This window comes from Alligator mississippiensis, chromosome 3 (assembly GCF_030867095.1).
Source record: "Alligator mississippiensis isolate rAllMis1 chromosome 3, rAllMis1, whole genome shotgun sequence".
Lineage (NCBI taxonomy): Eukaryota > Metazoa > Chordata > Crocodylia > Alligatoridae > Alligator > Alligator mississippiensis.
In genome coordinates, this window is record NC_081826.1 from 135,154,289 (window position 1) to 135,178,117 (window position 23,829).

Sequence of the window (23,829 nt, forward strand, 5' to 3'; positions counted from 1 at the left end):
TGTTTTCTTCATCCCAACAAAACTGTTTTAAGCTTTGAGGGTCTTCCATCTTAAAAACTGATATCTTACCTTGCTTTACTATTTTCCTTAGGGATGATAACCAGATTCTGTGGTGTATTTACCATGGGAGCTTGTTACTTTTACCTGGCGTGACTTCTGTGCAGAGGTATGCAGGTGGTCTGGCAATTGCAGTTACTCGCTTTATTTGCTGACCCATGCTTGAAGTCCTGGTGGCTTAACAGTCTCAATCCCTACAGGCTCTCCAATGGAGAAGAATGTATTATGGCTACCTTTTAAATTCTTAACCTCTTTGAAGGTTTAGGTTGATAGTAGATAGATGGCACTAATTTATAAGTAAAACTGTTACTGACATTGTGAATACTACAGAGGGCCAATGAGTAGTGTCTCCTTTCGCTGTCTCAGTAGCGTTTTGGGTTGTTACTGGTAATGTTAGCTTCTCCTTATTTGAAATAATTTTGAAAAATTCTTTAAATTTGGAAGAGTAGGTTTTAGGGTCCTGTAGGTCAGAATGACTTCTCCTTAGAAATGTAAACACAATTTTGATTTCTGAATACAAAAGTACCAGAGGATTTTGTTCTTTTTGTTCTGTATTAAATGTTGTAAATAGCGTGCCTGGAACCCCTGCTTGACCTATTGGGACAGGAAGGTTGTGGGATGGGGGAAACAACTAGGGATTGTCGGTACTTGGCTTATCTATCTTGCTACAAAGTTACCCACTGTCTTTTCATTCAGTTACAAAATCTAGTGCTTTCCAAAAGTTTAGTGGTCTTGCACTGAGCAGTATTCTGGCATTTGTTCCTTGATAAAAGCAAGACATTTTGTCTTATGTCTAGCCAGTTTTGTTTTATTGGATATCATGACATTTTTGAGCTGAGACTATATTTTATCTAAGACTGTAATTCTCTAAGTAAGGGGGAAACGTGACCTCGACATAGGTTGAAGCAAGACCGACATGTAATCCAGATGAAGAATGTTCAGTAGCACTACCACCTTGTGACTAGATTGTGTGCAGTCTTTGGGGTTGACCTCACTTTGTTTTCAGCGACCTGTGACAAATAATTCCTAATGTTAACTTCAATGTGCTGTCTCAAGCAGATGTTGAATCGTGGATCATATTTCTGAGTCAGTTTTCTAATAGATTGGCTTTTGGAAAAATTACAATCTAACTTGCCTTAAAGTTGCTTTACTAGCATGTGGAATTTCCCTTGTATTAAAGTCAAGTTGCTAGAACTCGATGTAATTTCTGATTTCAAAGACAGTTCCAATTTCCTAAAAAGGGGTGAGCCAGGAAATCCATGTGCTGAAAATTAAGCCTTAAAGTTCTTACATCTGAGCTTTGTGTGCTTTTACAGCCTGGGTTATATTTTTCATTCTGCAAAGCCTGAGCAATTGTTTTAATTAGAGCAGCTAATGCTAGAGCTTTTGTTCTTCTGTGCTTCTGCCCATACTGTCCCTAAAGCACCTTGAGGGCTATGGTGGATCGCTGATAGACTTTCAAGAGAAGACTTGCAAATTATTTTGTTTATCTTCTGACAAGCCATGTGTTTCTGTTGGTATATATTGTAAGATACCAATTTTCAAGGATATGAAGTTGAGTATGGAAACACTTGATTTTATTTTATGAATGTAAATGATTTTAATTATTTTAAACTTCAGGTTGATTGTACTCAGCATTCTGAAATCTGCTCTGAGAACCAAGTTCGAGGATATCCCACCCTCCTCTGGTTTACGAATGGTGAAAAGGTGAGTCTGCAAATTCAGCATGTGATCAACATAATTTTTTCCATTGTAAAGTATGTGGGTGGTTTGTTTTGTTAAGTTGGGAGGAGATTTTAAGCTGGCTTATTTGAAAGCTCCTTTGCAAGAGAGAGAAAGATGGAGATGCAGACGGGGCAGTCTGTGTCGGATGTTAACTTGTTTGGCCCATACATAAAGCTTCAAATGAAGTAGTGTACCTGTTCTGCAAATAACTAAAGCAATAGCATGTTTGTGATCCAGAGACAGATACTTCAGAATACACCAATTCATGTGAGAGTTCTGTGTGTCTTTCAATGTTTTCATTTTATTCATACGTGCTATGAAGTGTCTGAAAGCACTGATGAAATAGTCATGATAAAAAACTGTGTACCTCCTCCTGAGTAGATTACTTTGGCAGAATAATGTGTGAGTAGTGGCCAACTCATCCAGCAGAGCAGTGCCTGTTGAGGCCACATGAATTCCTCCTTACAAAGCTGAGATTGAATCTTGTGGCCCCAGTTGACTTATTTTCCTTCCCTTAATTGAAAAAATTGTAAAGATGACTCTGGAGAAGTTAGGGAAATGGCAAGCATGAATCTGAAGAAGCAGTATACTTGGCCAGCAGCAAATAAGCCTTACATTAAGTAGTATTTTTATTTTCATTTAAACACTCATTGGATGAAATAATGGCCTAGGGAGCAGAGACCAGAATCTAGAACTATCCCCGAGGCTGATTAATGATCCTTCTTTTTGTGGCCCCATGAATCTTGCTTTCTTTTCTGCATAGTTTTACTTCCTTGTCAAACAGGGAGGGACTTAGTGCACCTAGGAATTTCCAGAGCTAGGTAGCCACTGAGCAAGAGATTTTTGGATCATAATTTTGGGCTCAAGTCTCTGTGTCCTTACTTGGATCTGGCCTGAAAGCTGTTGACCGGTGGGAACATGGCTGACTCTCCAAAACCCCTTTCAGCTGCTTAATGCTGATGTATGACTGATGCTCCATACATGAGGTGGTCTCCAAAAAATGTGGTATCTTTTCAGGACTCTCCTGCATGTTAACAAGCTGAGGCTGCTTCAGAGTAGGCTTTCCTGACAATATGGGTTTATGTTTTGGATTTCTCCATTAATGAGAATGAAGTTGCTCTGATTCCTTTAGACTGTCCAACTACTTCCAAAACCAGGTGCTAGGAGAAAAGATGAAACAAGAAAAAGAACTAACTTCTTGCTGTTGTTTGATAAAGAGGAGCCACCTCTGGTGAAATAACAGTGACCTAAAGATTCCTGGTGATATTATTAGCAACATATATGATGGTCTCTTGTGCTGGACTTTTATGTCTCAGTATTAGACATTCTTTCATGGACAAATGCAGCATAAGTAAAACCTTTAGCAGTTGTGACCTACCAGCTCTTGGAAGCATTTATAGCTGTCCCATGTGGAAGAAAGGTGGTTATGATGCTATCCATTAAGAGAGGTTTAGCATTGTTGTGTCTAACAGCATCATCCTTTTCCTCATAATTGAAATCTGGTCCTGCATCACTGCTCTTGAACAGAGGGAATAAAGCAGTGGAGGGAGAATGGGTATGACTTCTGCTCTGCTGAAATGGAAAGGAATAAGCAGGTATGGACTTCCCAGGTCCATCTTATTTGATCTCCCCTGATAATTTAGACCAGAAAGGATCCAAAAGACAGGAAAAGACTAAGGAAGCGTTCTCTCTCTCTCTCTCTCTCTCTCTCTCTCACACACACACACACACACACACACACACACACACACACACACACACACACACACACAGGTTGTTGGTGCACTTGAATAGGTGCTCCTAATCCAAGACTTTTCAGAGCCAAACACCTGCTGAGGCTGATACTGAGATCCAAGATCCAGAACTGAATAGTGTAGCTCCATAAAAGAGCTTCTGACAAGTATTGCCCCCTACTGTGGGTTGGCACTCGAGAGCCAAGGTAGAGCCAGCCATTTCAGAGGTTGGGTCTGAAACCACAAATGCTACAGAAGGGTTCTGATCATTGTCATTTAGGATCCTTAAAAGACCTGTGACTGGAGGAGGTGTTTGAACCAGTACTGTGGCTCTTAGAAGATCTAACTATATCTGCACCAAGTCAGGGTGTGGGCTTCTGGTAGAGTTTCTGAAAACTGGGGCTAACACTCCTAATGTTAAGATCACTTATTTTGTCTTTGTTGCAAGCAGGTCAGAGTTTGTCTTCCCTTTATGACTTCCAGCTGAACCCCAGCACTCCCAGAACTAACTTCAATAAGGGCACTTCCAGGCAAAGTGCAGGGGCAGTCATGATTGAGCATCATGACGCACCTCTCAAAACTGCTTGTTCTTTTCTTTTAGCAATGCCAAAGTATTAGATTTAACCACAGTGATGACAACAGTTTGGACCAATGATGGAAGTTGAAATCCTATTTTTCTTTTTATTTTCTTAACATTTGAAGTGAAGTTTGAAGAAAAAAAATGTCTAAAGTTGTGTTTCTAATTTCATGGTTGGCTCTAGGCATCTGTTTTTTAAAGTAGTGGTTCTTTTAAATGAACAGTCAGGTGCTCTGAAGCACAAGGGAAGGAGTCCATGACAATTCTGAAGCCCCACAGGTAGGTTTATAGATTAGTTAGAGTTTTTGTTATGAGCATGCAGAATACAGGCATTTCTTTGCACAGGTTTCCCTTGCTTTGTGCTGTACATGCATTCCTGGAAAATGGTGCATAACTTGAATTCACATAAAGGGAACCCACTTTACAATGTAACAAATAGGGATATGTTCCCAGACCTAAACTGTACTGACCCCCAGACCCATTTCTACCACTTTTACAAGACAATTTTGGTACTTGCCAACAGCAGACACACACAGGCATGGGGTGGTGGTGAATGTTTAGTCGGTGTGAAGAGAGTGGTGAAGGCTTCATTGATGGACCAGGGAGATTAAGCTAGTGGGACACTTAGAAGCCATAGTGGGGATGGCAACTACAGAAACACGTTGCAGACAACAAGCGAGGATCACAGATCCACACCGGAGACTATATTTTGGTGTGAGTCACTCCCACAATGCACTGCACAAAGCAGCTGACTGTGGGCTTCCACCACACTGATCGCATAAGAGTGAATTTACCTTGCATACAATGAATTTTTGGTATAAAAGAGTCATGGCATAAGAGTGAATTCGCACAGACAGAACCCGCATAAAGCGAGGGAAACCTGTATTTACCTTTTTTAATTAAAGAAAAAACATTTGCTAATATTAAACTGACAATCTGTAGTTTCACAAATGACTTGATTAATTTTAGGCTGACCAGTATAAAGGAAAGAGAGATTTGGATTCCTTAAAGGAATATGTAGATTCCCAACTACAGAACTCCAAGAAGGCACCAGCTGCTGATAAACCACCTGAAGGTCAACAGCAGCCTCCAGGACCCATCCATGTTGATGTAAGTGCCAGTGTGCCGTAAAGATGCATAAAGAACAGATCTACTTCTGTCCCATGGGGTTTGATAGCTAGAATAATAGTATAATATTCTTTTAAAACCATAACATTGCCTGTAAATCTCTTAATTATTTTACAACCTGGGCTAACGTAGACTGCATGACTAACTAAATAACTAAGATTGTTTTAACACCCCATAACTACTTCTCTATGTGACTACCATGTGCAGGGTTTTGTTTGTTTTCTAACTCTACCATACCATGTCAAGATTTTAATTTTAACATTCTTCTTAATAACGTTTAAAAATCTATAAACAAAAACTTAAATTGTAAATTGGACCAAATTTTTTGTGTGCAAAATTTTAGTCTACTGTTAACTATTTTAGTGTAGCAGTTATTGAATAGTTTATATAACCGTAAACATTCATGATGCCTTTACTAACCTGAGGAGTTGGAAAACTTTGAAGAATAATAGTAATAATAAGTAACCAACATGTCATAATTGTCACAATAAGTTGTTTAGCTTTACAATATGATCTTCATGTTTGGTCTTTGAAACTGTTCTTGATGCTTTGCTCATTTTATCAGGCTTTGTGACATCACATTTGGTAGCTGTTGAGATGAATGTCACAAACAGCATTCTGAGCTGAAAAAGGGAAAAGATAGCAGAAATAGAGCAGCTGAAGAAAAAGGATACTGTATTTATAGGAAAGATGGGAAGGAAGAAGCTCCAAGACTGGCAAAAGTAGAAGAATTACAAAGGAAAATATAAATTAGTAGTTTAGGCTTGTCACAACATGGAGGTGGGCAAAATTAAAATAGAGGTCACTTGAGTCGTAGCATCATCCTAACAACTATCTGCAATTTTGAAGGATGTTTTGGTCAGTATCTGCTCTAAACGAGTAGAGAAACTAAATGAGAAATTTGTTTTGCCTCTTGTAATGCATAGATAAAAGTTTTTATCAAATTTTCAGATAAGTTCTCTCCAATAAAAAATACTTTGACATAATACAGTAGATAAATTTTGCTTTGTGCGACCTATGTGTTGTATGCAGCAACTCTGTAGTTATTTTCAGACCATATTGGAGGTGCTTTGTGAATCTAAGGCCCCTAGCAGACATTAACTCAAAGGTGTGATCTGATCCGTGATCTCAACAGTCACACCTCCTGCCACGCCATGCCACGCCACGTTAGAAGCTATACAACCACTGCTATACTAAAATAGTTAACACGAGACTGAAGTTTTGCACGCACAATTTTGGAGCTGGGGAATAGATCCCAGTTGTCCTTTACTTGCTAAAGTGGCTGTAGCCCAGGATCGCGATCCTAGGCTCCCCCTGTACCAGCAAGTACCAGCCATAAATTAACCTGAATGTGTGCCCAGGTTACTATTTAAGGCGGCTGTGCCATTTAAGATGTGATCAACAGGTTAATCATGTTTTAAATGTAATGTGCCAGGGACTTAAGCGCCTAAATGGTTTTGTGGCTGCTGAACAGAATTGTCTAGGATTACTCTTTGTGACTTGTCTAAATACTACCTATGCCCTACTTAGGCATCTACAAGGTTGATTAGGTTTGGACACTTCATGTAGTGAACTTTCAGTTTAGATCTCATGGATTGCATATAAAAGAAATAAAAATAAACATGCTATTTATTTATTTATTTAAAGAGGTGGGGGAAGAGGGCTTTTTAATGTTTTATTGTTTATTGCAGTAAAAGTAGTATGGGTGGTAGAGTCAATTCTCTCCTTTATTTTAATTTTCCTGGTTGTAATTTGAGACCTCTCTAGAAAGTGGATTTTGTTACTACTGACAGAATAACCTTTGTATTTCACTAGAAGCCTTCCCCTTCCTACACACAAGTTTTAGAGCAGAAGTTTTGCTTACTTGGTGTAATTCTCTGTGATGGCCCAACATACCAAATCTGCACGTAAGCAAAATGTTATTGCCATTTTGTCCCATCACTCATACTATTTACCAAAAATCCAGCATGAAATCCAAATTTAGTGTGTAATCTTTGCATTTTCTACGTGACATTTAAATGTTTGTTTCTGGTAACAAATCAGTGTGTTTAATCACATAATGTAACAAATTAGTGGGAAGAGAACTGCTTTTGAAGATATTATGAGTGTGGCTATGATATCTGCTTTAAACAGCCATGAGAGATCTTTAATGAGTAGATGAATGAAAATGTAGAAAAATGAAGAGGGATTCTCAATTACTAAGCACTGCCATTCAGATACTGCAAAGGTACCTATGAGGACACTTTATTTCTACAACAGTGATCAACACTGACCACATAGTATTTCTTTCCTTAGCATATAAATGGAGAGAAAACAGTTAAGTTATAGAAGGGGTAGATCCTGATAATCGTACATAGCAGATATACTGACAGTGGCACTTTGGTGAATTTTTCTTTAACATATTTCAGAAATTTAGAGAATTTAGCCAGTTTTAAGGTTTGGCTTTTGTCTCTCTCTTCACAGCCTACAGTCCTGTCTCTCTCTGAAAAAGACTTTGACCAAACTGTTGCAAAGGGGGTCACCTTTATTAAGTTCTATGCTCCATGGTAAGCAGATTTATAAATGATGGTTTTGAATGATTGGTTATTAGCTTTTTATTCATTATTTGTTTTAGGTTCTTGCACTCCAGTATAAATTGAAGTAGATAAATAAAACGTATTATATCTTAAATGCTACACAAAACTTAGACAAATTAAACCTGACCATTAAATAATAGGGTACTAAATAAACTACAACCCACTTCTTGACAGCAGTCTCCAAGAAAAGCTTGACAAAGCAGGCCTCACTGCCTGCCTGAATCAAAACCAGGCTCCTGCAGACCTGTGGAGATTTAGGCTGTGAAATGTCCTTGAAGACTTACCATCCAAAGATGCCTTGATTTGATTTAAGCAGGGAAGGGGGACAGTGAGGTGCTGTCCCCAGTTATCTCAGGTGATCATTGCTACTTGGGAATTGCACGAAGTAAATTACTAAGGCTCTGGAGGTTAGAAACTATACCTACATATCCAGGTAAGGTGTCAGTAGAGATCATGGAAAAAAAAGGTGTATTATACTACTATCAGAGTCTTGGTAAACACCTCATTTTCTTGCATACAACATGCCGTGAAATGAGATGCACAGCTTTTCATACTTCCTTTAAAAAAAGAAAAGAAAAAAAGAGCTTTCCTTGTAGTAAGTAACTGAGTAGCAGCAGCTAGGGAGGAAGCAGAGCCTGCTCATTGTTCGCCTCCTGGATGGAGTCAGACTTCACTCTCATTTTCTCCCAGCTGAAGCTTATGCCACAGAAACTGCTGTTACTCTATTTCCTTGCATATAATACACATGGCAATTTCCAGCAGGCAGTTGTTGGGGGTTGAAGTGCATGCTGTATGCAAGAAAATATGGTAACTGGAAAGGATAATCTACTCCAGCTGCAGTTTGTCAGTGATCTTATTGAAGCTACATGTAGTGCATTTTATAGTAGCCCACCTTTGAAATGAGCAAGGATGATTGTGTTGAGGTCTTGTATCATGTACTCAGGTGGAAAAAGTTGCAAGAGCTCAATGGTTATGTTTGATAGTTCATGTTTCCTGAATAGCTAGTACTTTTCAGTGGGGTCCAGTGGGATGCCTGTGTTATATGCCAGATAGCAAATATCCCTCCTTACCATGCACTGAAGACAAATGCACTTTACCTCATTTGTACCTAGATTGAGAAGCAGTGATTTCTTCTCTACCCCAGTCTCTTATTGAGTTATATCATGCTGGCTATGTTGGAGAGGTGGAAATAAAGCTGGATGTCATTGTGCACAGAGGACAAAGTAACTCAGATTTCATCATTAGCTGTTCTAACCCAGCATATGCATTGAACAGGAAGTGGTGACAGAATAGAAAATTACTTATGTGATGTTATATTGTCAGTGTTTCAAAGCAGTACGTTTGACATTTGTAGTATAGCAATACTGGAAGCAAATGCATTGTATATTTTAATATGCTGAGGAGGATGAAGAAGATATCACTCTGGGTTATTTTGAGACTAGGAAGGAATGATATTGCTACTGTCTAAAAGAAGTACCACAGATTTTTAAATTCAGCATAGTTGACTTTGAATGATGGCACCTTTTGTTATGGCTGTGTCACTTGCATTGCATCTTAAGGGCTGTCCGTGAACCTGGATCCTACAGTCTGTCAAACCAAGCTGAGATTGACTGAGCTATGTCTATTAGAGGTGTGCCCAGGCTTCTTCAGGGGAACAAGAGAAACGCAGTAGTAAATCAAAATACGACTTCAGTGCCTTTTCTAGCAGTTCTCGCCATCCTTTATTACCTAGAACACTTGCTTCCTTTGTAACTTATTGGAGATATTTATGCACAGAAAAGTCCACGTGTGCTGCCTTTAATGCTCATTCTCAACCTTCTTTTGTTCTTCTTTCTTCTGTCATTGCTGAAACTAGAGTGAAACTATTCATCATGTGCTTAGCATGCACTGGGTTCTGTAAAATACCAATGTGCTGGTCTGATGATCATAAATAAGTTTATTGCTTTTTACTTCTTTTACCCTTGTAGACTCAACATAGGTAAGGGAGAATGAGATGGATTTCATTTCTTGTGGAATCATTAAGTTCAAGTTATACCTGTGTTCAGTCACTGCAGATGTTAAGATTATATGGGCCCAAATCTAGCCTGGATAACCTGTCAGAAGTGGTGATGCATAGTGGGTAATAAGCCTAGTTAAAATATAGATTCCAAGGTGTGGTTTGCAGTGTTAGGAACTGGTTTTCCATATTATGCTACTGAGCATAATATGGGAAGAAATGGAAAGATGTAATCCACTAAATCCTTTTATAGTGGACTTTTCAGAATTGCTTGACACTTTCAGTGTGTTCTTATCTAGAAGGGGTAGTGTTGTATAGGGCTGACTCTGAAAGAATGCCAGATAATAACTGAGAGAGGGCATTTAAAAAAAAAACGTTTTAACCAGTATATTCTCTGTGGCAGCAGCTATCAAAAAGCTGTAGTTTAGGAAAATATTCAGTATATTTACATAGTTTGTCTCCTGTTCTTAGCCTGAAAAATCATGTCTATGTATACAGTTATAGTTCACTGTATATAAATGATCTTTTTTTCTCAAGTGGACTAATTTGTGTTGGGTTAAGCAAACACTGTTCTGTAGAGTTTTACTGCCCCTCAGTTTGTTTTGGGTAAATATTAGCATAGGTCGCATGGTAAGTACAATCCCATCCTGTATTAATTGTTTTTGTGTGTGGTCGGTAGCGCCTTTACACTCGCATAATCTTAATGGAATAGTTTAATAATATACTTGTTTTTTAACTTGTAGAAAGAAAGCACTGATAAACTCTTCACTATCTTTGTCAGTGCTCTCTCTGAATCAAGCCTAAAGATATTTTTAGGCTGCTGTAAAGGCCAGACTTAAGTGCATCTGGGGCAGAACAAAATGAGCAGCCCATCATCTTTAATAATAATAATAAAGTGTAGCCTAGGAATTCTTTTATTGTAGGCACTAAAGAATAAAAACTGAAAATAACAGAATTAATGTGTCAGTAGTTGTTTTTCCTATTTCATTAGATCTGTTCCTTGAGAGTCAGTTCTTCAGTATGACCCTTCTACCCCATATTCTTACATTTTATATAGCTCTAGAGATGCTGGTTTAAAGCATCCAGTGTCTTGACAACAGTAACTGATATGTAGTGAAGATCAGAGTATGACCCAGTATGTGTTTTCTGTAGATAGCAAAGGGCATATATAGCAAAGGTTAGAGGGGCAAGCAACAAGGGTGATGTCATGGTGGGGGTCTACTATAGACCACCAGATCAGGAGGAAGTGGTGGATGAGGCTTTCTTCAAAGCTAGCGGAAATTTCCTGATCACAGGCCGTGGTTCTCATGGAGGACTTCATTCACCCTGACATCTTCTGGGAGGGCAGTACAGCAGTGCGCCGGCAATCCAGGAAGGTTTTGGAGAGTGCTGATGTGATTGCAGAGCCACTGGCCATTGTCTTTGAAAAATCATGGCAATCAGGAGAGCTCCCGCATGATTGGAAAAGGGCAAACACTGTGCCCATATTTAAGAAAGGGGAAGAGGATCATCCAGGGAAGTACAGACCAGTTAGCCTTACCTCAGTCCCTGGAAAAATCATGGAGCAGATCCTCAAGGCATCCATTTCTAAGCATTTGGAGGAGAAGGTGATTAGGAACAGTCAGTATGGATTCACCAAGGGAAAGTCATGCCTGACCAACCTGATTGCCTTCTATGATGAGATGACTGGCTCTGTGGACACAGGAAGACGGGTGGATGTGATGTACCTTGATTTTAGCAAAGCTTTTGATATGCTTTCCCACAACATTTTCCCAGGCAAGCTAAGGAAGTATGGACTGGATGAATGGAATGCAAGGTTGACTGAAAACTGGCTGGAGCATTGGATTCAGAAAGAAGTAATCAATGGCTCTGTCTAGTTGGCAGCTGGTATCAAGTGGAGTGCCTCATGAGTCAGTCCTGGGGTGGGTTTTGTTCAATGTCTTTATTAACAACCTGGAAGGTAGCACAGAGTGAACCCTTGGCAAGTTTGTCGATGACACTAAACTGGGGGGAGTAGTAGATATTCTGGAGGGTAAGGCTAGGATTCAGAGTGACCTAGAAAAGTTGGAGGATTGGGCCAAAAGGAATCTCATGAGGTTCAACAAGGTAAGTGCAAAGTCCTGCACTTAGAACAAGCCCATGCACCAGTACAGGCTGGGGGCTGCCTGGCTGGGCAGCAGCTCTGCAGAAAAGGACCTGGGGGTTACAGTGGACAATAAGCTGAATATGAGCCAGCAGTGTGCCCTTGTTGTCAAGAAGGCTAACGGCATCCTGGGCTGCATTGGTAGGGGTGTTTCCAGTAGGTCAAGGAGAAGTGCTTATTTCCCCTATTCAGCACTAGTGAGGCCACATCTGGAGTACTGTGTTCAGTTTTGGGCCCCCCCACAACGGAAAGGATGTGGACAAATTAGAGTCCAGGGGAGGGCAACAAAAATGGTGAGGGGGCTGGGGGATGTGACTTATAAGGAAAGGCTGAAGGAACTGGGCTTATTTAGTCTAGAGAAGAGGAGACAGAGGGGACTTAATAACAGCCTTCAACTACCTGAAGGCAGGGTTCAAAAGAGGATGGAGCTAGACTGTTTTCAGTGGTGGCGGATGACAGAACAAGGAGCAATGGTCTCAAGTTGCAGCAAGGGAAGTTTAGGATAGATATTAGGAAGAATTTTCCCACTAGGAGGGTAGTAAAACACTGGAACAGGTTACCCAGAGAGGTGGTGCAAGCTCAAGCCTTGGAGGTTTTCAGAACCTGGGTAGACAAAGCCTTGGTTGGGATGATCTAGTTGGTGATGGTTCTGCTTTGAGCTCGGGGTTGGACTAGATGACCTTTTGTGGTCCCTTCCACCCCTAACTGTCTAGGATTCTATATTCCAAGATCTAGCTGATAAATAGAACAGCAACTAGTGGGTGAAAGCTTAAATTTGGAAAGGGGAAGTCTGTTAAAATATATGAGTGCCTCTTTAAAGTGGACACCAGGGTTTAAGCAAGGAGGTGGGTTGAGATAAATATGACTTCTGTTTTCTTGTTAAAATATTAAGTCATCAACTTTGTGCTGTGTACCTTGCATCATAATTGACTTTAAAAGCAGATCCACACCACTTGCTAAACAACCAAGCAATACCATAAGATTAGTTTGTAGAGAAGGGGGTTATGATATATATTACACAGGGCAGTACCTTACTTGCAACTTTTTTACGGCCTGACAGATCATGTTTCAGCAAAAAGTTTGTTTAATATAAAGCATTACATCAACTTGTTTTAAATATTGGCAGTCTCTTTGCTGTTCGCTTTACCTTTTCCTGATGGATGAGAGATTTTATTGCATCAATCCACTGAATCCTGTTCCAGAAGCAACTAAATACAAATGAGAAGCTTTGCAATCACTTGGCTTATTTTAAATATGCCCTTGGTTTGCTTTGTCAGTCTGTCACAATCATACACAGGGTTTTTCTGGCCTATATATTAGGGAAGGAGGAAAGGGCAACTAGAGCACAGTTTATGGATATCCCAAAGATGCTGGCAATTAAGCAGGAAGGTACGTTTGCTAAAAAAATGACTTATTTTTTTGTTTTATAGGTGTGGTCACTGTAAGAACTTGGCTCCAACTTGGGAGAACCTCTCCAAAGAGCAATTTCCAGGTTTGAATGATGTCAAAATAGCCAAAGTAGACTGCACTGCTGAACAAAACGTCTGCAGCAGATTTTCTGTAAGTGTGTGAAGACAGGTTTAAAATGAATTAGATAAGCTTGTACCCCAAATAGAAGTCTCCAGAACATGGCCTCTCCAACATAAGAATATAAGGGGTGAATATCAGGAGCTGGGAGAAAAGCTGTTCACTAGGGTGCCCCAGGGGAAGACAAGGAGCAATGGCCATAAACTGTAGAGGATGGTTTCAGGTTGGATGTAAGGAAAGACCTTCTTCACAGTACGGGTTACCAGAATCTAGAAGAGACTTCCCAAGAAGGTGGTGCAGTCCCCAACTTTGGAAGTCTTCAAGAGGAGACTGGACAGACACCTTGCTGGGATCATTTGATCTCGGCAGTATTCCTGCCCAGAGCAGGGGGGTTGGACTCAATCTTTTGAGGTCCCTTCCAGTGCGATTCTATGACACTTCAGTGTAGGCTGAATTGTTCTGTCACTCATCCAAATCCTGCAATGTGAGGATGGTGAAATTCAGTTTGTCCTGGACTGTGCTTGATTCTATTCACACTCATAACTGATGGATTAGGAGTTTGTAACTTACTAGTGGGAAACCCTCCAAAAATGTAGTAGCCATTGCATTTGTGTGGGAAAACTTTTTCTAAGAACATACTGCCCTTACTTCTCTGAGACAGACCATTAGAGCTGGCATTTCTGCTGGTGTGTAGGGGTACTTTACTCCTGATTTTACCACTCAGAAGTAATGGGGTGGTGCTGTCTTTGAACCTGGTTTTGTTTACACCAAGAAGCCCAGCCTTCTGTACACCCTGGGGTATTTCAAAATCAAGTTTAGTGTCAGAATGATGTCACTGAACTGAGAAGTCATGTGTTTATTTTTCCTTCCTCCTTTAAAGGTACATGGCTATCCAACACTTTTGCTCTTCCGAGGCGGACAGAAAGTCAGTGAACACAACGGAGCCAGAGATCTTAAATCGCTGCATAATTTTGTCTTGCGGCAGGCAAGGGATGAATTGTAAAACACGTTTGGATACTTCTTGTACAGTAGCTGTGGGAGTTAAATCACGTCCATAGTACTGATTTGCGAATATTGATTTTTTTGGAAAATGTACTGAACTGTGGTATCTTCCGTGTGTGTGTGTGTGTTTTAAAACCACTGTACTGACTCTTGTGATGTTTGTTGAGGAAAACTCTTAACAAATAGTTACTGTCCACTTGGAGAATATTTTTAGCATCAGTTGTATTAGTGCATTTCTGTCTTCCTGTGATGAAGTGTAAATGGTTTTCTTTGAGACTAAAATAGATGAGGAAAATCAAATTAAGGGAACTGGTAGATTATTTTTGTCTTCAGGTTGGATTTGGCTAAAAACTTGCTACCCAAGTACCCCTTACAAACTGCCCACCGTTACTAGAAAGGTGAAAGCCACAGCTATATTAACAAACATTGCCTTTTCAGCTGAAGCTAAAAACTTCATTTATTTTAATATAACTGCTGATTAAGAAGTGGAAAGTAATAGGAGGTTGAGAAAGAAAACACACACACACACATTTGGAAGATACCAGGCCATTATTACCTTCTCATTTCCTGGTAATATTCTCTCATCCTGGGAGGTCTAGCCATAATGAAAGTAATGGTACTTTTAATACGTGCCTGAATATTACTGATGCCATAGTGTACATGTATATCAGGCGGATTTTTATAACTGTTCAAGCAGGATACCCCTGTTTAGCTGGAGACTTGAGTTTATGCTCTTTTTACATGGAGCTAAAATGAGCGAACTATTGTAACTAACTTCCTTAGGATGAATTGATCAGTTAGAGCTGATGACATCTCCTAGAAAAGCAGAAATGCATTTAGAAACAGTACTGGTTTCTGTACCATATTTGTTAAACTCACCTGCCCTAAGATCTTGAATTCATCTCCCCTCCTGCTGCTTATTTTTTACTACTTAATGTAGTAGGAACAGTGCTTTAGTTTTTAAGCAGTTGTCTCACAGTAATGAGAATCAGAACTTCTCTACAACATTTTTCCAGTTCCTTTTGAGCCTTAAGCATCTCTTCCAAAATGTCATTGTTTCTTCATATATGAATGCTACAGCCTTTCCCATTGTGTTGCCTTGAATGAAATTACTGATGTAAGATGTTCCATATGTTAAGACATAAGCCAAAGAACTTACAATGCAGGAAAAAGGTGCAGCTGCAAATCAAGGGCTAAATGCTGCCCTCCCACATGTACAGAAACTCGGTTACAGGTGTCTACATGCAGCGCTTGACTAAGTCAAGACACTTTGTGTCCATCATATGGAGCAGTGAAAGTCACCTTTTTAATCGCTAAATTACTCCTTTGACTTCACCTTACGCTATCTGTCAAGAATGAAAAATGTACAGGTGGAAAGTTTACAATAAGAGCTCAGTCTTATATGGCAGATGTATTCGATCAGAGTGTACGCTTCTGTCTTAAAAGGAAGCCTTTATTAACCATATTAAACAAAACAACATTTCTAGTGAAGCACAATCTCATGAGTGGCCCAACCTTTGCCTCATGAGTTTCTTGTATAAAATCAAAGTGGTACAATTGTTTACACTGAGATTTTCTAAATAAAAACTTTTTTTTAAAAAAGCTGTCTTTCTATAAATGATACAGCACAAGGAATATACAGTGACAAGTGCAATAAATTATAGCTTGTATTTACAAAACACCTCTTTTAAATGCAAGACTTAAGAGGTAAGTGCATTTAATACAAGGTTAATATTGATCAAAAATAATTAGCTGTTACTGTAAATTTTGGGCATAAAACTTCTATAGTTGGAGCACAGCCAAAATGTGAATATATCTAACTTTTTCAATGCGATTTTTGTTACAGAGTGACATTTGGGGAGATTGGCCAAATAATACTGTAGATCCAGGGGTTCCCAACCTTTTTAGATTAAGGATCAGCAAACCACAGACCGGAAGCAACTGGGACTGGCAAACTGCAGTCTGGAAGTGACGGGCATACTGCAGACCGGCAGCCAACCCTTTTTTATACTTAGCATAAAAAAGGGCTGGCTGCCAGTCCTTAGTATGCCCGTCACTTCTGGTCCGGCAGCCAACCCCGTTGGGAACCTCTGCTATAGATAGCTTACAAAAAAATACCCCTTCAGCGATGGAGTGGCTATTCAGCTGAGGGGATAAATTGCACCTAAAATCATACAAAAATACCTGGGCGGTATATGTGAGAGGCAGTGGATGTCATTGTAATAAAAAGGGACAGACATAGCAGTTTCAGGAGGTATAGAACCTAAAAAAAAAAGGCACTAGACAAGTTTACAAGATAATTCCCCAGTTGAACTTTTGACTCAAAAGATCACGTTGGGTCTGGGATTCTTTTTATGTATGCAATACATAGTACAGCCAGACTCGGAACATACAGTTTAAGTCTATGCTTTACTGTGTGGTTGGAGGACACATGGTTTGAGGGGCTTGCTTTGACACAATTGAAGCAGCTGTTTCCCATCTTCCAGATTTTAGGAAGAGTTCAATCAGAGATGCAATAATTTTAGATGGAAGGCACTTCCTATCTTTAATTAGAAATTCAGATTATCCAGCATAAAACACAGTCCTAACACTAAAGTACGACAGCATCACTTTGCTTTTTGTCTTGGTGAACCTAAATATAGTATGTGCGTCTTCAAGTCTCACTGTTTTCATGTAGCAGATGGTGGTTTCTTAACACTGAAGTGCATATCAAGCAGCTAGTTAAGTTTCTGCTGCTCTTCCAGGGAGTTTAAGACTGCACAGAGCTTGATCCAAGCCAACGAAACTTGTATGGGCAGACTTTTCTTTTGTACTCCACAAGTCAAAATTTTGTAGATCAGAATGGCCACTGTTATAGATTCTGTTTTTGAGAAATCCAACACTTTCTCCTGTTACAAAGTAGGTAGGTATCAGTGAGGTTCTCTTGCAGTTTCCTCTCATAAGGCACAAGTATTGGTTTGGGAGTGTCACAAGAGTGTTTGTTGAAGTTTCTCCAACATCCAGTAGATGTAACCAAGGAGTTCCAGGTGACTCAGTGGGTCTGTGTGGAAGATGTCAGTGACACCCACAAGCTCTTACCACCATATTCCTGTATTTTTTCAGAATGACATTAGAATTATCGTCAAAGTAAAGAACTGAGATGGCATTTAGTTTGGTGGGTGCACAACAGGGTTTGGGGACATATTCAGGATTCATAAGATGGACCTGTTCCAAAAAAGAAGATATAATTAGGACAGTCAGACTCTGCTCTCCATTTTTTTTCCTGTAGCTCAGCACACATCTTTCATTGTACTTACCAAAGTTTGCACAATGGCATGATTGGTAGCATTCATGTGCGCATTGAGTGGAAAAGAGCATTCTCCATCACAGTAATTGGCTGCATAACCCTTTGGTGCAATTATCCAGTCCTTTGTTAGAAAGTAAACAGATATGGTTTAAGTGACATAAGTTAAAGGTGCATGTTAGTAACAGATTGCATAATGTCATTTATACAAACCATTAGGCCTAGCTAAAGTTTTCCATTAACTTTTTTGTGAATAGGGTTAGAATACAAAAAATTGTCTAGGAAATGTGAAGGCCAAAGACCCACCCCGTTTTGGCTGTAAACCAAAATTTGGGGGGTTTCAAAAATGGGCAGTGGCGTGACTCTCAGGATTTTTCATTTGAGCGCTTTGTGGTCCTGCTCTCACAACAAACCACAGCAGCAAGGATTGCTAAGAACCCAGCCTCCCTCTCCTCATCAAGAGAAGGAAGAAATTAGCACAGCTGAACAACTCAGCCCAGCTAGGCGGCTCCTCCAGATAAGTACCAGAGTAGAAGGCAACTGTACATACAGTTCATGTAGGCACCAAGGCACCAACTTGAACATTTTGGGTTTTATCTAAAATACTTTTACCAGAATTAGTCCATAAAAGGCTAATTTGATGTGACCTTCTCAAACACTCAACCAACCCCCCAAAAGCACCCTCAAAACATCTTTTCTGACTACCTTTTGGTATCATCCTGATTATAAACTGGCAGTTCACAAATATTATAAAAGTAAGGGTGATACGCCTGGCATATTAAAGTAGCAGCACATAATTATAGTACTGTAGAAGAATGATCAGTATTCCCCTGCCTCTGTAGAAATGTGGTTTGGAATACAAAAAACTGCTGCTTCCTACCTAAATGTTTGCTTTAGAGCTCACAACGTAAAAAAAGAGTCAAGTTATATACTGGCAACAATGGTACTTTAGTTTAGCTGGACTGACTGTCACTTCTTGAAAGCATCTTAACATTGACTGTCACCAAAATTAACTACAGACCTTGAATTTAAACATAGGAATCAAGAAAGTTGAGAGGTGGGTGCTGTAGAAATCTTAACAGTACCACATACAATTTAATTGTAGGTACACCATACACAGTACCTGCCTAAAAAGGACATTTACAGATGTTCTAGGAGCCATTTCTAAATTTTGACTCCTAGATGCTTAATTGCCAAGAATATATTTGCAGTTAAACCTTGGGCTCAAAGTATATAAAAGTAGTAATGGTCTTCCAAACATTTCTTAAATTTGAGATGGCACTTGTAATACAGAAGAGGATGGTCAAGCATGCTCTGATGGTTTGTTCTCTGCCTCCCCCAGGGCAGTTCAGACATAAGTCCAGTTAGCACTTAAGGCATAGGGGATTGGGTCTTAGCATCACGCAACCAGCATAGAAAAGTTTTCATATCTCAAAGCAGCCTTGTATCCCTCTACCTCCCAAAGAAAAGGTTGAACTATGAACTAAATGAAATGGATGCAGTGATGTCAACATGAGTCTGTAAACAGCTATAGTATAGGAAGAAGCAGCAGTCTTTACAGTTCACCCCACCCATCACTGCAGCAAGCCAGGCCAAGTTTCCGGGGCTCAGTTTCTGCCTCTCTTCTCCTTTGGCTTCACAGATAACAGGAAGAAGCTGTGGTATACACCTTACATGCCAGAATCACTAGCTTTTGCAGCTTGTTTACAAAATGACATGAAGGTGTCCATATACCAGTTCAGACCAGTGCAAGCATGTATGCATATGCATGCACGCTGGACACAGAATTGGATCTAGCTAAATAACCTTATGCAGGCTTCAGCACTACTCTGCCTTCCAGGAACTATGAAAAATGATTGCACATTTAAGCATCTTAAAAATCCCAACTACCTGTGGGTTCCAGGAGTTTCCCAGGCTATCAATATTTATTTGGCCTCCCCAGTGCCTGGTTTTAGTGTGGAGGTACAAAGGACATTTTAAAAAGGGTACTGGGAGCCTCTATTGAAATTACCATGACATTGTTTAGATAACATTTCAGAATGAATGTCTGCTTAAAGAGAAACTGCACGCACCTGCCATCCTAAGTCTTGGAAGCTAACATAAAGCTCATGCTTTCTGCAAGCTGTTTTTAGGTCGCTGCTGTTGTAATCTGTTAAAAGAAAGAAAAGCCACTTCTTAGAGGTAAATCTTAAATGTTCAGAGCATCATACTGAAGAACACCCCCAGTAAATTGTTTTGGTAACAATACCTGTTCCTACAAGTAAACACCACTGCACTTAATATGCACCTCCTGTGTACGTTCAACTTTCTTTTTCAGAGCCTCTCTTCAGTACGCACACACACACACTTCATGGCATGCTTTCGAAATTGCTGGAGATAGATATGTCATGATCATAATAAGTTCAGCTCAATAAGCCAGGTGAGAAGAGTCCTTGACTAGATAGATCATCATTTTGTGTCATGTTCTCTCATTTTTAATGGTCTTAATATTTCACTAATCAATCTAACCTTGCAATTTTGCTTTCTGGTAGCTGCTCTGGCCACTCTTCTATTTCACAGTTTTGGAGACTCTTTTGCTCTTTTAAAAAAAATCACTGATGCACCCAGGGAGACCAGTCTTCAGCAGCAGTTAAGGTTTCAGCTTTTAGTTAAGCAGGACAGGAAGGGTGAGTCAGCTGAAGATCAGGCCCAGCTCCATGCAATCATAACCCTGTAAACATCTTTTTTTTTTTCATTTTGTCTTTCCCAGAAGGCGGGGTGTGCCTTATTGCGAGGTGGTGGGGGCTGGTGTATGCGAGGACATACGGTAATTGTCTGAAATAAGTGACAGGCCTCAGAATGCTTTTCAAAACAGTCATCTAGCTGTAAAGGACATGGTATTGAATAAACTATCAAACGAACCATATTCCAACTGCTAAGGATATAAAGCGGAGTACTTCTGACACCAAACTTTCCTCTTAGTGGTACCAACGTGGTGACCTTTCAATCATTCAGCCTCCTTTGAGGAGGTTCAGATGGTTCTACAAAAAGCAGCTTTTGATTTCCAGTGGAATTTCCCATTTATATTTAGCAAGCAGTGCTGCTCAGCAGGAGAGCAGCTGAAACCACAGCTCAAGAGAGCAGAGAATTCAAGCTGGGACAGAGGGCCCTTTCACTTCCAGGTCGCCAGCACAAACCCAGCCTTGATTGGTAGCAACGGAATGTCATCACCTCCCGAGGGTTGTTTGGACCTGCTGGTTGGGTGTCCATACCACACAAACCACTGGCAGTGATGAGATTTCCAGTTGTGACATCAGCCTGAATGGGCCATGGAAAATGAACTAACCTTTCATACAGAAAGGGCAGGTCTTTCCATGTCACCTAAGTGAGCTGTTGGGGAAACATATATTGCCCCAGTTACCTGGATAAACAGAGCACTTCAGGATCCAGCTCTGCCTAAGTAGCAACATATTCTGAAGTGATGACTGCACATAGCTGAGCCAAAGGCTGCTGTTTTCTCCTGTGTCCAGATACAGTTCGCTTCAGGGGACAGAGAAGGATTAAAAACACACTGTTTTAAACCTCTTCTGAACCAGAGTAGCTACTAGCCCCAGCACAACAGAGGCCTGAGCTTGAGATTGTGTAACAACCTGGTGAAGACAGTTGCTATAAAAAAGCTTTTAATAGTCAAGAGAGACAAAGGGAATGGGACCAAGCAGTATGGCCACCCCTATTTCACTGATGGAAAAACACAAAGGGAAGTGGACCAAGGGTCAAGCTGCAAAAACTGAGCAGGCTCTCACAGCCCCAAAACTGTCCCTGTCATAACATACCTAAAATATCCCACTTAATATTTGCTTGTTCAAAAATTTCCATTTGCATTTCCTTAACCCTCCTATTACCATCATCTGCCCCTCCCATTTTGTGACAGGTTTGTCTGGCCTGGCTTCTAAATTGCGAACCTTACCCCAAGTGGTATGTTCAAGTCATAAAGGAAGAGCCAGAAACTGAAACCAGGTCTCCTGAATCCCAGTCCACCGCCTTAGCTACAGGGGCATCCTTGTCAGTTTATTGCTAAGTTTCTTTCCTAAGCTTTCCCAAGTATTGTTCTAGCACTGCAGCAAACACCTCTTACCCCTCTAAGGGCATGTCTACATGAGATGCTTTCCTTGGGATTAGAGCTAACTGCGGCATAGTAAGTGTCACCGTCTACACGTGCAGATGCTTACTGTGCAGTAATTTGCTCTAATCACGAGTAAATTTGCTACCTGTAAATACAAGTAACACATTTACTCTAGATTACTTACTGGGACCACATGTAGTTGGCCATCTACATGTGTAGATGGCCAACTGGGAGCAAATGTGCTCCTGGTCAGCTGGGCAGCAGGCGATTGCTCCCTGCCCCCGGGAGCTGCCATTGGAGCCCAGGTGGGGACAATGTCCCCTGCCCTGGCAGCAGGGAGCTCCCAGCCCCCACTTCCCGATTGCAATTAGGTAGTGGGGACTGGGAGATTCTTGTCTCCCTGTGCCGCTCTGCAGTCACAGGGACAGTGCTGGGAGATTCTTGTCTCCCAGCACTGGCCCCATGTCCACAGAGCTGGTGCTGGGAGATAAGACTCCCAGTGCTAGCCCCGTGACTGCAGACCTTAGAGCTCCCCCTGGCTGCTGCAGGGGCCCCGTGCAGGGTGTGGGAGCAGTCTGGTGCTAGGAGCAGCAAATCTGCTCTCGTGTTCCTGCAAGTGTAGACATGTGCCCAAGATAGTTTATTCTAGAGTAAACTAGTTTTGCATTATTTGCCCATGTAGACACATCCTATTAGTTGTACCTGATTTCCCCAGCTCCACCATCAAGACACCACTAACAGTGCTTGAAATGCACTCAGTATAGTTTTCTGTGCACAGCAGGGTGAGAAACATACATTTAGTTACTGTTGCCTTGGGTTTAAATTTCTATTACTTTTTTTACGTCTGAAACTACAAACACAAATATTTATTCAAAGGAAAAACTATAATACTAAAAGCACATTCAAATGACATTAAGGCAGTGCAGGCTTACAGCTGGGTACAGTTAACACTGAGGTTTCCAAAATCCTGTGCCTCAAACAAAGCTAACTTCCAAAACACCAAAGATTAGAGAGTTGTTTTTAGAAGCAGTTGGGGTTTTCAATTTTAAGGATTAAGTTTCAGTCATTCAATAGCTTCACTTCAAATAAAATCATTTAAATCAAGTTAGTAGGGCTGGTTAACTGGCTTCTGTAGGAAAAACACAATCTTTCAAACACGCTATAGGGAAGATTGTGGTGGTCTTTCTATAGAAGCCTCTTATTTTCAAATCAGACAACCTCAGTAAAAAGAGACCATTTTCATGACCAATCTTTTTAGGCTCACGCTCAGAATAAATTTTTAGACAAAAAAAAATTAGGTCACAATAAGAACCCCCTGTGAATTTTAATAAAACTTTAGCGGTCAGTTGAATACATAGGTGGGCAAAATACAGCCCATGGGCTGGATCTGGCCCACCAACCGATTGCATCTGGCGGGCAGGCGATTGCGAACTCATGGGCATTCATGGGGCATCCATGGGCTCTGATGCCAGCTGCTGTGTGGTGCCAGCTGGGTGGGCCATTTCCACTGTGCTGGGCAGGCAGGACTGCTTCTGCCCAGAACCAATGAAGAAGCATCAGCTGTGGACCCAGGCAGATACCCCAATCCCCACCTGCAACCTACCAGTCCATCCAGAGCTGGTGCCAGCGCCCGCACAGTGCTGCTTCTGGCATGCTGGGCAGGTGCTGGCATAAGCTGTGGACATGGCTGGCAGGTTCTGGGTTGGGATCGGGGCATGCTACAGCTCCAGGCAGTGTAGGGATCAGTATGTGCTGCAGCTCTGGGCAGGATGGGGATTGGGGCAAGCTGCACTTTTGGTGGGGTGGGGATCTGAGAGAGAGTGAGCGAGACAGAGAAAGAGAAAGAAGTGTGGTCCATCCTTAAGAGGACACCAAAACTCATTAAGTGGCCCTCCAGCCAAATAATTTATAACCTGTGGTTTAATACCTGAAAATGGGTTCCCTATTGATCTACAAATAGATAATCAGCCAAAACTCTTG

General features: G+C 40.8%; 2 protein-coding genes across 2 annotated transcripts in view; one reads left to right on the forward strand and one right to left on the reverse strand.

Moving 5' to 3' along the window:
* Positions 1-14,575, forward strand: part of TXNDC5 (thioredoxin domain containing 5) — a 34,664-nt gene extending 20,089 nt beyond the window's left edge. Inside the window, exons 6-10 of the mRNA XM_006270909.4 lie at positions 1,678-1,764; positions 5,062-5,202; positions 7,684-7,766; positions 13,366-13,495; positions 14,343-14,575. Of these exons, the coding sequence (XP_006270971.3) occupies positions 1,678-1,764; positions 5,062-5,202; positions 7,684-7,766; positions 13,366-13,495; positions 14,343-14,465 (564 nt within the window). The 3' untranslated portion in view covers positions 14,466-14,575. The remainder of the gene's footprint in view (positions 1-1,677; positions 1,765-5,061; positions 5,203-7,683; positions 7,767-13,365; positions 13,496-14,342) is intronic.
* A 1,321-nt stretch (positions 14,576-15,896) lies between these two features.
* BMP6 (bone morphogenetic protein 6) overlaps positions 15,897-23,829 on the reverse strand; it is a 145,930-nt gene continuing 137,997 nt past the window's right edge. The window contains exons 5-7 of the mRNA XM_019491084.2: positions 19,820-19,896; positions 17,761-17,871; positions 15,897-17,668 (exon numbers count right to left, since the gene is read on the reverse strand). Coding sequence (XP_019346629.2) covers positions 17,519-17,668; positions 17,761-17,871; positions 19,820-19,896 — 338 coding nt within the window. The 3' untranslated portion in view covers positions 15,897-17,518. The remainder of the gene's footprint in view (positions 17,669-17,760; positions 17,872-19,819; positions 19,897-23,829) is intronic.